A 12374-nucleotide genomic window follows, 5' to 3' on the forward strand; every position below is an offset into this window, starting at 1 on the left:
TGACTGAGCGAATCACTGTCTCCGACAGCAGACAGGGCCCTCAGAAAGGACCTGTCCCAGGTCACGGGGAACACGAGGACCCGGTTGAGGGGACTCAGGGAGCTCTGGGCTGAGACCCTTACCATCGCCCTGCTGGATCAGCAGGAGGAGAAGCCTCTGGGCCGCCCCTCAGGCCTGAACCCCGTCCTTGGCCAGACCGCCCCGGACCACGGCCAGACCGCCCCGGACCAGGGCCAGACCGCCCCGGACCGAGTCCAGACCGCCCCGGACCGAGTCCAGACCGCCCCGGACCGAGTCCAGACCGCCCCGGACCGAGTCCAGACCGCCCCGGACCAAGGCCAGACCGCCCCGGACCGAGTCCAGACCGCCCCGGACCACGGCCAGACCGCCCCGGACCAGGGCCAGACCGCCCCGGACCAAGTCCAGACGGATCAGAAGGAGAAGCCTTTGGGCCGCCCTTCAGGCCTGAACCCCTTGGAAGACATTAAGACGGCCACACAGCAGGCTGAGGGGAAGGGCCTCAGGCCTTGGATGCATGTCCTGTAAAAAAATAATACATATATATGTATATAATAATAGCATACAAAAAAACCAAAAGAATAAAAGCCCCATAAAATGTATCACTGCACCATTGTACAGACAAAGTATGTACGTCAAACATCTGATGGCACCCAACCTATCATCAATGTGGACTTGGGTGGGACCCATCCGATGTTTGAGGTCCATACTTTGTCTGGGCCCAGGTGAATTTATAAAAAGTATGTAAGTCAACATCTGATGGCACCCGACCAGGTCGACATCAATGTGACATCACACAGGAGGGAAACCCCAGCTTTGTCGGAGCCCGGGTGAATTTAAACAAAGTAGTCAAACATCTTATGGGACTCAACCAAGTCTTCATCGGTGTTGCATCACACTGAGGTGTGTAATGCTTTGTTTAAATTCACCTGCGCTTGGACCAAGCTGCGGTTTCTCTCCAGTGTGAAGTCACATCGATGTGGACTTGGTCGGGTCCCATCCAATGTTGGACGTACACACTTTGTTTCAATTCGCCTGGGCCCAAATGCCAATTCTTGTATATAAAATGGAATAAAAATATGTTTGCCGGCGGTGTGATGGAAAATCTACATGTTGTTACGTTTTTGGTCTATCTATGAACTTACTATTTCGTGTGATGTGTTTTATTGCCTGCCTCTTCCTATCTTTTTGTGTGTTGTAAATCAGCTTTCAAGCAATGCTTTGATGTATGGGCTTGTTCCTCGACCCCCTGGCTAGCGTCAACGAAGCCAGAGGGTTACATGGCACGACCGCCGACCCCTCAAATGGCATTGGGGGGGGGCTTCAATAGAAAAGATTACCATCTGGTAAACAAAGGCTTTTGGTTTATTGGGGGACACACCTCCTCCAGAAGCCAACCGAAGTGAATAAGATCTCATCGATTCAAACACTCGGTGGACTTCTCCCCAGCATACCTTCAGAGAATGAAGTAACACGCAAAGAGAAGCTCCCATCTGAGGCCTCAGATTATTTTAATGTTTGCCTGTTGTGTTGTTTGTTGATGCATGTTGTGATGTATCTTTGTTCGTACTTTTATTACAAATATATATGATCATTAATTGTCAACAGTATTGTGTGCTTTTTTGCATCTAAATATCTCATCTGTCTTAGACGCAAACTCTGATAGAGAAATTGGCGCGACAATTTGGGGGCTCGTCCGGGATACCTAACCTGATGATCACGTGAAAAATCCCTAGGTGTCTGCCAAGTCAGGTCTGAGGATTCGTTCTCAGTCCCAAAGCTCTACCACGCCTCCAGGTGACGGTAACCAGACTAATGGGGTCGAGGAGGGGGTGTCTGTGGGGGATGGAGTAGGGGTATTCAGTACGGTATCCAAAGGAAAAAGAATTCGAGCAGGTGAGATCACAATAAAATAAAATCTGTTACAGGAACGGTACATAAATGTTTCGGTAAACGTAAACTTATATCTGAACTTAGGCCTCGTTCAAGGAAACTCTGTTATAGGGACATACGGTAAAGCTCCGGTTCCGTCGATATATATAGGAAGATATATAGGTAACAGAAAGGGCAGCTAGAGTATGTCGGGGGAACGGGAAAAAGGGAAACCCGTTGAAGCGCGGTTGGTGTTTTATATATATATATAAATAATAATAATAGGCATTCATTAATATGTATATGTGTGTAGTAACAAGGAGGTTTCGGGGATATTAGATAATTTGTTAAATAATAACTAATAGTGTGTATGGATCTAAAAATGTATAATAGATCGGGAGAAACATAGTGAAATATTGGTATAAACTGGGCTTAAACGTTTTAGCTTAAACGGTTGTTGGGGCCAGGATAGAGAAAAAAAATCAGCCAGGGACAGAGAGCGTAGAGAGTGTATGAATTTTTAATCTCGATTTCACCCGAGATGTAGACCCGGACCTGGACTGCACCGGCGGACCGCGTGCGAATCCCCCTCCACCTCCACCGTATGACGACAACGCCCAGGCCGCCGCCCCATCATTCAACCTCTATCCAGACCTCACGGCAAAGGAGGCACCCGCTAACAGCGCAACATGGGTTATGGCAGTCTGGCATACGTTTTCCGTGCATGGAGACCCAGTGACATTAAGGACATAGCAGAATGTCTCCCGGACCCATCTGCAGTGGGAGGGGAATCCCTCGCTACAGCCAGTCTGGAAATGGCCCATCACCCATCGGCGAACCACGCCAAGTCAAACTGGGCCTACGGTGGGGTCGTATTCAAGGCGACATTCCCGGGAGAGACCAATAAGCTGATATAATGTTCGTGGAGGCGCCGGACGGCAAGGACGACCACAGGAAAGTGGGGAAGCACAGAGGCAGGCCTGCTTTCGTTGTGGCGTCATGGATCCTTGGTTCAACGATTCTCCCAAAAGAATCGACAAAGACAATGGAAGGGCCGGCTGGCAGTTCGCTCCTTCCCGTGAAGTGACTTTGAATCATCCAAGAGGCAGAGGTGGAAGGGGGCATTTGCATTGACGGGACGCAGGAGCAGGCCAGGTCCAAGGAGGAGGTATGAACACCATAACACATAACACAACCAACACGCAAAATGGTCTCAGCGTCACAACGCACGCAAGCACCACATCCAAATGATTGTTGTATGGTTCTCACCAGCCTTACGCGACCTGATCAGCTAAATATAATATTTTATATGGTTATTATATATAGTTATTATATATGGTTATGGTAAACAACGGGCTATTGTAGACAGTGGATACTCGATTTTTACAATCTATCACAACCAGTTTAATGGTCAACCATATCACACAGCCATGACATGACCCCAACTGACCCAGACTAACCCCGACTGACCCCCGACTGACAACGTGACGGGGACAAGTGTATTGCCTAATATTGAAAATGCAGATTTTTATATTATGATATTTTGTTAATGTTTTATGGCCAAAATGGCAACAAGGTGAATTGACGAACGTATGAGAGTGATTGGAAGAAGTATGTGTTATGGAAGGAGAAGAGATAGATGAGAACGGAAGGCAAGACAAGATAAGGAAAGGGGTGGGGAGAAAGATAACCCATCTGCATCGAGTTTTGTTCAAATAGATCCGGACCTGGACAACGCTCCTCCTTCTCCTGCTTTCAGCCCGACCAGTGGCCCAATACAGTGCAAATACCCCACGTCACGACTCCTCTACATCAGACTTTATGAAGTCACAGACCATGGGAGGCCCACCTGAAGAGCTACGGACCGGTCTGCTGGACGACACAAGGAGACAGTCCAGCAGGACCAACAGCACCAGAGTGGTGGCCTCCACGGTGCCTGTGTAGCCACATTGAAGTGGCCTGAACATTGAGACAAAGGAGGGTCTCAGAGACGGGAGAGACGTGGGGACAGGAACTTCAAAGGACAGCCCGTGATGCGGATGAGAGGCAGGAAGCAGAGAGAGAGGTGGAGGCGTGTCCAGGCGGATGGAGAGAAGAGCAGTGTACGGAAAGTATCGCACTAGACACAGCATTCACACATATTACAAGAGAAAGATCTAATGTGTAACTAGGACTGTGTATAAATTGTGTGATAATTTCTTGCATCTGAAAGGTTTGAAAGTCATCAGGAAAAGTGGTTTGAAGAAACATAGACAAGTAGAAAAGTTGAAGGTTAAAGAAATGTGTTAGACAGAGTCCAAATGTACGACAGCGGTAGAATTCATTAAGGCACAAAACGTTAAAATTGAACCCCAAAAAGCATAACCATGATGTATGCTACAATGTTTTTCAGAATTAAAGTAGAAGATTTTTGGTGTGCTCGCAACAGCAAGCCATGCTTACAGGCCTGGGCTTTCCCTTATTATGGTAAATTGACACATGGGAAAGTCCATGCGCCAAGAGGGGGGATGGGGAGCCCACAACAACAACCTTGGGTATACCAAAGCAAACCAAAGGAAATAATTACTCAAAAAAAAAATTAAACAAACCCCATGTAGGTCCCTCAGAGACATCATGAAGGACAATGGGAAAGAGAAGAGGAATACCGTTTAAATGTTGGGTTATACTGTGTGTTATTAATACTGACTGGATTGACAATTAATGTTTAGAGTAGTAAACATTAAGTGCTTGCCAACTACTCATGTGTTTGTATCACGGAAGCAGCATTAAGGACACATCAAATAAGAATATTTTTGTTTAGAAATGTTTTTAAAAGGTAGCCTTGTTTCTTTTTTTTTGTTTTTTTTTCTGTTTTTATTTTTATGACTTTTGAAGATATGGAAACAGATGACTTGATTGTGATGTTAGGTGATTTTATGCTACCTTCTGTAAAAGCGAACGGTGGTATAAATATCTGTACTTGGAGGCCATGGTCGGACATAGAAGATTATGAACATATGCATGTTGTGATTAAGTGATAATTTTAATCCGAAAGGTTGCATCATTTTGTGATTATAAATAATCAAAGGGGGGATTGTGATGGAAAATCTACATGTTGTTACATTTTTGGTCTATGGATGAATTTAAGGTTTGTTGCTATTCTGTGTAATTTAATATAGGGCCTACGTTCTACTCCTTGTGGGTCATCTAAAGTGTAAACTGTCAAGGGTCGAGTGATGCATTTTGATTGCCTTCCCTTTCTTCATCTTTCGTGTGTTGTAAATCAGCTTCCAAGCAATGCTTTGATGTATGGGCCTGTTCCACGACCCCCTGGCTAGCGTCAACGAAGCCAAAGGGTTACATGGCACGGCCGCCGACCCCTCAAATGGCATTGGGGGGGGGGCTTCAATAGAAAAGATTACCATCTGGTAAACAAAGGCTTTTGGTTTATTGGGGGACACACCTCCTCCAGAGCCCAACCCAAGGGAATAAGAACTCATCGATTCAAACATGAGAATGAAGTAACACGCAAAGAGAAGCTCCCATCTGAGGCCTCAGATTATTGTAATGTTTGCCTGTTATGTTGTTTGTTGATGCATGTTGTGATGTATCTTTGTTCGTACTTTTATTACAAATATATATGATCATTAATTGTCAACAGTATTGTGTGCTTTTTTGCATCCAAATATCTCATCTGTCTTAGACGCAAACTCTGATAGAGAAATTGCTGCGACAAGGTTGAGGTCCACGCTGACCTGGGAGGACCTCCCCGGGGTCAACCTGCTCATGGAGCTCCTGGCCGTCTCTCCTCCAGAACACCACCACCCTGTCAGGGAAGAAGCCTGTAGCATGGCACACCACTGGGGAGGAGCTCCTCTGGAGCAGAGAGAGAGAGAGAGAGAGAGAGAGAGAGAGAGAGAGAGAGAGAGAGAATGTGTATTGTAAATATTCTAGAACACTCCGGGTGCTCCGGTGGGAGTCCTGGAGCTCTCTATCTCGATAATATAACATTATACAAAGATATCTACATCATATAATATATATTATAACGGCCAAAAGCTGTGTGCGCCTCCAGACGATTTTATGAATCTAAATAAATAAAATAAATAGTAATAGTATATCGAAATAGTATTTGTGAGGGGGGGGAGATGGAGAGGGGGGGAGGGAGACGGGTGGGGGAGACGAGAGGGAGATGGGTGGAGAGGGAGACAGGGGGGAGAGGGGGATGAAAGGGAGGGGGTGGAGGAGACAGGGGGGAGGGAGAGAGAGAGAGAGAGACGGGGAGAGGGAAAGAGAAACAAAGAGTGTGTCCGGCCGTCTGTCTGTGATTTCTTTCTACAACCGACACAGAGACACTGAGGCACCCCCCCCCCCAACCAAAACCCAGGGAGGAGGTCTGAGAATAATATCAGAAAAACATTTGTTGTTCATAATTACTCAGTAATATATTATTATTCTTAAGGCACTTATGGAAGCATTATTCACTAATAAAACGAGAAATCATCGGCTGAACACACGAGAACATTCAGTTGGATCCACCGAGTTGTTTATTGCAATTATGCTTCATTTACAAAAAAGACAGAAAAATAGTCCCTAACATGTACAAAATAAACACATGGACTAAAACAATAGAAGCAGCAGACTTTACAAATCATCAACAGGTGAGCACGTATCTCTAATAACTGAACATGTTCTGAGGCCATTTGGTTCCCAACACAACACGAAAAATCAAGATTCAGTTTAAAGTCATCCACAACATGCAACATTATCCCATAGACTTCTTGGTTATTATAAATAAAATATAAAATCTGCTTTAAATCAGGTTGTAAATCAGGATTATGATAAAAAATGATATCAGAGTCCTGAAGACCAAAACTGGTGACGTCTGAAAATATACAAAGATCTACCATCAATAGGGATTTTATATACAATTACAATAAAAAATGTACTTATCTAACTATGGGAGATGAGAGAGAGAGAGAGAGAGAGAGAGAGAGAGAGAGAGAGAGAGAGAGAGAGAGAGAGAGAGAGAGAGAGAGACTATAACTGCCACAGTCATCAGTCCTCTCAGTGTGTGTGTGTGTGCGCGCGCGCTCGCGCATGCGTGCGTGTGTGTATGTGTGTGTGTTTTTGTGTGTGTGTGCGCGTGTGTGTGTGTTTTTTGTGTGTGTGTTTGTGTGTGTGTGTGTGTGTGTGAGAGACTATAATTGCCACAGAGACAGAGTCATCAGTTCTCTCAGTGTGTGTGTGTGTGTGTGTGTGTTTGAGTATCTGTACGTGTGTGTGTGTATGCATGTGTGCGTGTATGCATGTGGGCGTGTATGCATGTGTGCGTTTGTATGTATGTATGTGTGTGTGTGTGTGTGGGTGCGGTGTGTGTGTGTGTGTGTTTGTGTAGGTGTAGGTGTGTGTGTGTTTGTGTGCGTGCCGGGGCGGAGGGGGCTGCACTTTTTTTTTTACGACACTGAGTCTGAGGCACCCCGCTGACCCCCCCATTTTTCTACAACTGAGGGATCACAGAGACACCCCCCCAGAACGTGAAGACGTGAACTGGGGGAGCCCTAGCAGGGGGCTGGGGCTCCCTGCTCCCCAGCAGGGAGCCCCCCGATTAGGGATCCCCCCTCCTTAATCGGCCAAAAAATAAATTCTACAATCGACCCAGAGACGCTGAGGACCCCCCCCATACCCTGAACCCCGGGAGGAGGTCCTCCTGGGTGAAGGAGGACCAGAAGGTGTGGAGGTGTGTCAGTGTGTCTGAGGACCCTCCTCCACCTGGGGACACTCTGTAGAAGGACAGAGAGCCAGCAGGCCGGTCCAGATACACTCCTACTCTGGTGGAGCCAGCGGGGCGGAGAGGGAGGACTGTCTCTGTACCGTTGTACCGGGCAGAGTAACCACCAGTACACACAAGACTCCAGGACTTGTTGTTCCCTCCAAGCTCGCTGTCACCACCCCCTCCTCTCCTTGTGATTCCTCTGTATGTCACTCCTATATCAACCCATCCTTCCCACTCTACCTCCCAGTAGCAGCGGCCAGTCAGAGCCTCTCTACCCAACACCTGGGACCGGGAGTCAAAACTCTCTGGATGATCCGGATACCACTGTTCCTCTCTATCCCGCATCACCTTCATGTTGTCCTCAGACAGAGAGAGGTGTCTGTAGGCCGTGTTGGGGTCCAGTGTGAGGTCACAGGCATCTGAGGGAGAACCAGACATGATGAGCAGCTGAACCATTCTTCATCATCATCATCATCATCATCAACACAAGTACTGTTCTCCTGCGCTCTTCTTCTTTTTATTCTCTTTCAGGCTCTTTTTATGATCGCTCTCTCTTCTTCAAACATTAACATAAAAGACAAAAAAAATATCATATGATAGGTACTATATTGGAATCATGTGCTGTATATTTTCTAAGCAATAGGACACATTGGGCCCTATCTTGCATCCGGCGCAAGTGACTTAGTCACTGGCGCATGTGTCGTTGCTAGTTTACAACTGGCGCAGAGCGTTCTTTTCCCACCACCGCCACTCGCCGATAAATTAGGGATTGATCATGCGCCCCAAGGGGCGGTTCGGCGGAAGGAGGAGGCGTGTTCTGGCGCAAACGGTATTTTTGCCGTTTCTGAATACCATTGCGCTACTGACCAGGAAATACCTGGTTTAAAGTCAGTGGCGCGTTGTTCAGATGCTATTTTAAGGGCGCATGCATACATGCGCATGCGATGCATACGGATTGCTTGTGCACCTCGCGCATACACTTTGCCTCTCCCATCTACCTAGCCGCACATTCTTGGTAAATTATTTGGGAAAGAACAGCTGATGCAGCGTTAATAAGTTGTACTTTTAAATCAATGCATCTGCAAACACCGTACAGCAAACACATATTTTCTTGACAGAGACATCGTGTAGGCCTACATGCCCATAACTTTTAGGATTGATGAGTATTTGATCGTGAAAAACATTGTTTTACCGCGAGTGAGTGTTAAAAAGAAGGAATGAATGCGGGCGCGCGTGTGTGCTCTGTTTAAACACACGCAAACTAAACACGTAACGCATAATACAATCAATGGCAATCTCTATTACCGCGGGGACACATGCATATTAGGATAGCATACAATACTGATACAGTTTATAATGTATTGCGTGTATCATTAAATAGAACCACAGTTACCGCATATCATATGCTATATCATATACGTTTTCTTTGCCGAAATTTATTTGAGGACTCAGTATTTCTGAAGTTGTGGAAGAAAACCCCTTATTCCATGTGTGAATTAGGCCATATTATTTGGCAATAAACTGAGCCATTTGCAGTTTGAAATTCATGTGCATCTGTCTCATCGGAGACTGCAGACGCGCTGTCAAAATATCAACTCGTCCGATTCAAATGCGCTCATGGCTCTTAAAGGGGATGGGAGCTGGCACTCTCATTGGTTTGTTGGACGTTACGCCCAAACCACACCTACGGGTAACTAGGCTGCTTCAGACCAACCCTTTTGACACTTGCGCCGCGACGCAAGTGTCATTTATCCGCCTGTAAAATAGCGATAGCGCCGTAGAACCGCCCACAAAGCAACTTGCGCTTTGCGCTTTGTGTGTGTGATTGGCTGTTCCAATCAAAATATTGAAACGAGGACGAATGTATAAAGTGCATTTACTCCTTCAATATTTACTTCATTAACATATCATGCTTCAAAATGTTTGGTATGATGAGCTTATACACCCATGAAATATCTACGTGATATCTGTAATATCTTCCAAGATATTACACTTTTGGATTTCCCAATACACATACATTGCACTCATCCTTTAAAGGGACACCTATGTTAACAACAGACTGAAGGAGCTGAGCTCACATACAGGCTGGAGATGGACTGATGAACCATAGAACTGGTTCATTTATTATATACATGTACTCAGACATACACGTGCTTACCTACACATCCATATACGCATCACTGGGGTCACTTGGGTAGGATTTGTATATTTATCATCATACACACACAGACAGGCTGGAAATTAACCGTCAAAACTTGTATGTATACTATGTATGTATGTATGTATGTATGTATGTATGTATGTATGTATGTATGTATGTACAGTATGTACAGTATGTATGTATGTATGTATGAATATATATACATAAACTAAACAGACACTTACACTTCTTTAGAGCTGGTTTCAGCCTCCACACTCCACCGTGCTCCACACTGGGGGGGAAACAAAGTGAGAGCAGCATGTTGAAACATTCACCTTCATCACCTGCCGTCTCATCACGTTCTACACAACATGAGTGACAGCTGCCTCTTCAAACCACTTCATCTAGCAGCGGCATGAATCCTCGTAGGAGACTTTGTCCCTGAGTGGTGAGCTGTCCTCCCCATACCTGAGAGTGTCCAGTCTCCAGCGTGGATCCTCCAGTCCAGCAGAGAGCAGCGCAGCTCCAGAGTCTCCTGGGTGATTGTAGCTCAGGTCCAGCTCTCTCAGATGGGAGGGGTTGGAGCTCAGAGCTGAGGCCAGAGAAGCACAGCCTTCCTGTGTGACCAGGCAGCCAGACAAGCTACACACACACACACACACACACACACACACACACACACACACACACACACACACACACACACACACACACACACACACACACACACACACACACACACACACACTTTATTATATTAATTCTGGTTGAGAGCAGTTCATACTAAAGTAACCACATTTATAAAGTGTATTCATTCCATTTCAAGGACAAGGAGAACAGGAAGAGGAAGTGGGGAGATGACATCATCACAGACATCAGAAATTCCCGGATGTGAAACAGGATCTTAAACAAATGCTCCTTTCTCAATAGCTACAACTCAATGAGATATTGTTCAGTTAGAGTCAGGAGAAGTCTGCTGTGGTTGGTACGCTAAGAGCATTTCTTCACAGGTTCTAACATTGTGTAGAACCAGGGAGAGTTTTGTTAACAGGCAAAAGAGCAAATGAAATGCGCTAAACGCTAATGACAAATCCTCAGCTCACATCAGCTGGCCAGAGTTACATAACATATAACAAACATAACATACTAGCAGTTAACAGGTCAACCCCTAACCCTCACATCAGCCAGTTACATGACATATAACATGCATACCGTTTTGTGAGTTCTTTTTTGATAACGGTCCACCGAATCGTGGACCATCCCTTACATATTAAACAACCCCAAGACACAGTTTGAAGAGGCTGAAAACTGACCTGAGAGTTTCCAGTGTACAGTGTGGACTCCCCAGTCCAGCAGAGAGCAGCTTCACTCCTGAATCCTGCAGATCATTGGTACTCAGGTCCAGCTCTCTCAGACTACAGGAGTTGGAGCTGAGAACTGAGGCCAGAGCTTCACAGCATCTCTCTGACAGTTCACAGTCCTTCAGCCTTCACACAAAATAAAGAGAACAGGTTAGGAACTGTGATTAAAATGCCTTACATCTCCAACTTATTACATAATGAAGAAATTGTGGTTATTCAATATTGGGTGTAAAATGTATAACTATATGAAAGTTGTTGTGAAGGGGCGGCAGTAGCTCAGGAGGGAGAGCGGGTTGGCTGGTAACCTGTAGGTTGCCGGTTCAATCCCCGAAGTGTTGAGGTGTGCTTGAGCAAGGCACCTAACCCTAACTGCTCCCGACGAGCTGGCTGTCGCCTTGCATGGTTGACTCCGCCGTCTGTGTGTGAATGTGTGCGTGAATGGTGAATGTGAGGCAATATTGTAAAGTGCTTTGGGTTGCCAATGGTTAGAAAAGCGCTACATAAATGCAGTCCATTTATATTTGTTTTGCAGTGTTTCAAAATCGTTTTGTATATTAGTATTACTTTTTGTTGCAGTATTATGTATTGTATTGTAATACATGTTATTAGTTAATATAAAGCAATGTTTTCTATATAATTAGAAGTTTTATTCTAATATTATGTATATTGTGTTTGGAGGAGATTAATATCAGCGATCAGGAAAACACTTTGCGAGCACGAAAACGAAGACAGCATTTGTCCGCTTTGGGGTGTCAGTTGCGTGCTGCTTCACTTTACGTGCACTTTTATGGAAGTAAATCTGTTAAATGTCTTCTGATATTGAACCTTGTGGTGTAACTGTTTGACCATTGGGTAAAACGGACCTGAGGGTTTCCAGTGTACAGTGTGGACTCCCCAGTCCAGCAGAGAGCAGCTTCACTCCTGAATCCTGCAGATCATTGGTACTCAGGTCCAGCTCTCTCAGACTAGAGGAGTTGGAGCTGAGAACTGAGGCCAGAGCTTCACAGCATCTCTCTGACAGATGGCACGCATTCAGCCTGCACACACAATAAAGAGAAGAGGTTAGGAACTGTGATTAAAATAACATACATCTTTAAGTTATTAAATAATGAAGGAATGTTATTAGTTAAACAAAAGCACTAAATAATTAGATGTATAAATGTTAAATAGTTGTTTAGTTGAGATTGAAAATGTTTTTTAAATTAATACTATATTCTATTGTTCTGAA

The 12374-nt window shown here is 45.2% G+C and overlaps 2 protein-coding genes and 1 long non-coding RNA gene across 10 annotated transcripts in view; 2 read left to right on the forward strand and 1 right to left on the reverse strand.

Annotated features, from left to right (window-relative positions):
• The window catches only part of LOC132453279 (NACHT, LRR and PYD domains-containing protein 12-like), a 410038-nt gene that overhangs the window by 23823 nt on the left and 373841 nt on the right, over positions 1–12374 (reverse strand). For all 8 annotated transcript variants that reach the window (XM_060046072.1, XM_060046080.1, XM_060046079.1 and 5 more), the window contains 5 exons: positions 12010–12183; positions 11099–11272; positions 10254–10427; positions 10031–10077; positions 7536–8064 (listed from right to left, as the gene is read on the reverse strand). In XM_060046072.1, coding sequence (XP_059902055.1) covers positions 7536–8064; positions 10031–10077; positions 10254–10427; positions 11099–11272; positions 12010–12183 — 1098 coding nt within the window. The remainder of the gene's footprint in view (positions 1–7535; positions 8065–10030; positions 10078–10253; positions 10428–11098; positions 11273–12009; positions 12184–12374) is intronic.
• On the forward strand, positions 1964–4543 carry LOC132453760 (uncharacterized). The gene is made up of 2 exons (XR_009524789.1): positions 1964–3992; positions 4488–4543. It is a non-coding gene; the product is annotated as an uncharacterized LOC132453760 (long non-coding RNA).
• Positions 8520–12374, forward strand: part of LOC132453327 (uncharacterized) — a 64288-nt gene continuing 60433 nt past the window's right edge. The window contains exon 1 of the mRNA XM_060046171.1: positions 8520–8914. The gene's annotated coding sequence lies outside the window, so the exon portion shown is untranslated. The remainder of the gene's footprint in view (positions 8915–12374) is intronic.

The sequence above is a fragment of the Gadus macrocephalus genome, chromosome 3, assembly GCF_031168955.1.
Source record: "Gadus macrocephalus chromosome 3, ASM3116895v1".
Lineage (NCBI taxonomy): Eukaryota > Metazoa > Chordata > Actinopteri > Gadiformes > Gadidae > Gadus > Gadus macrocephalus.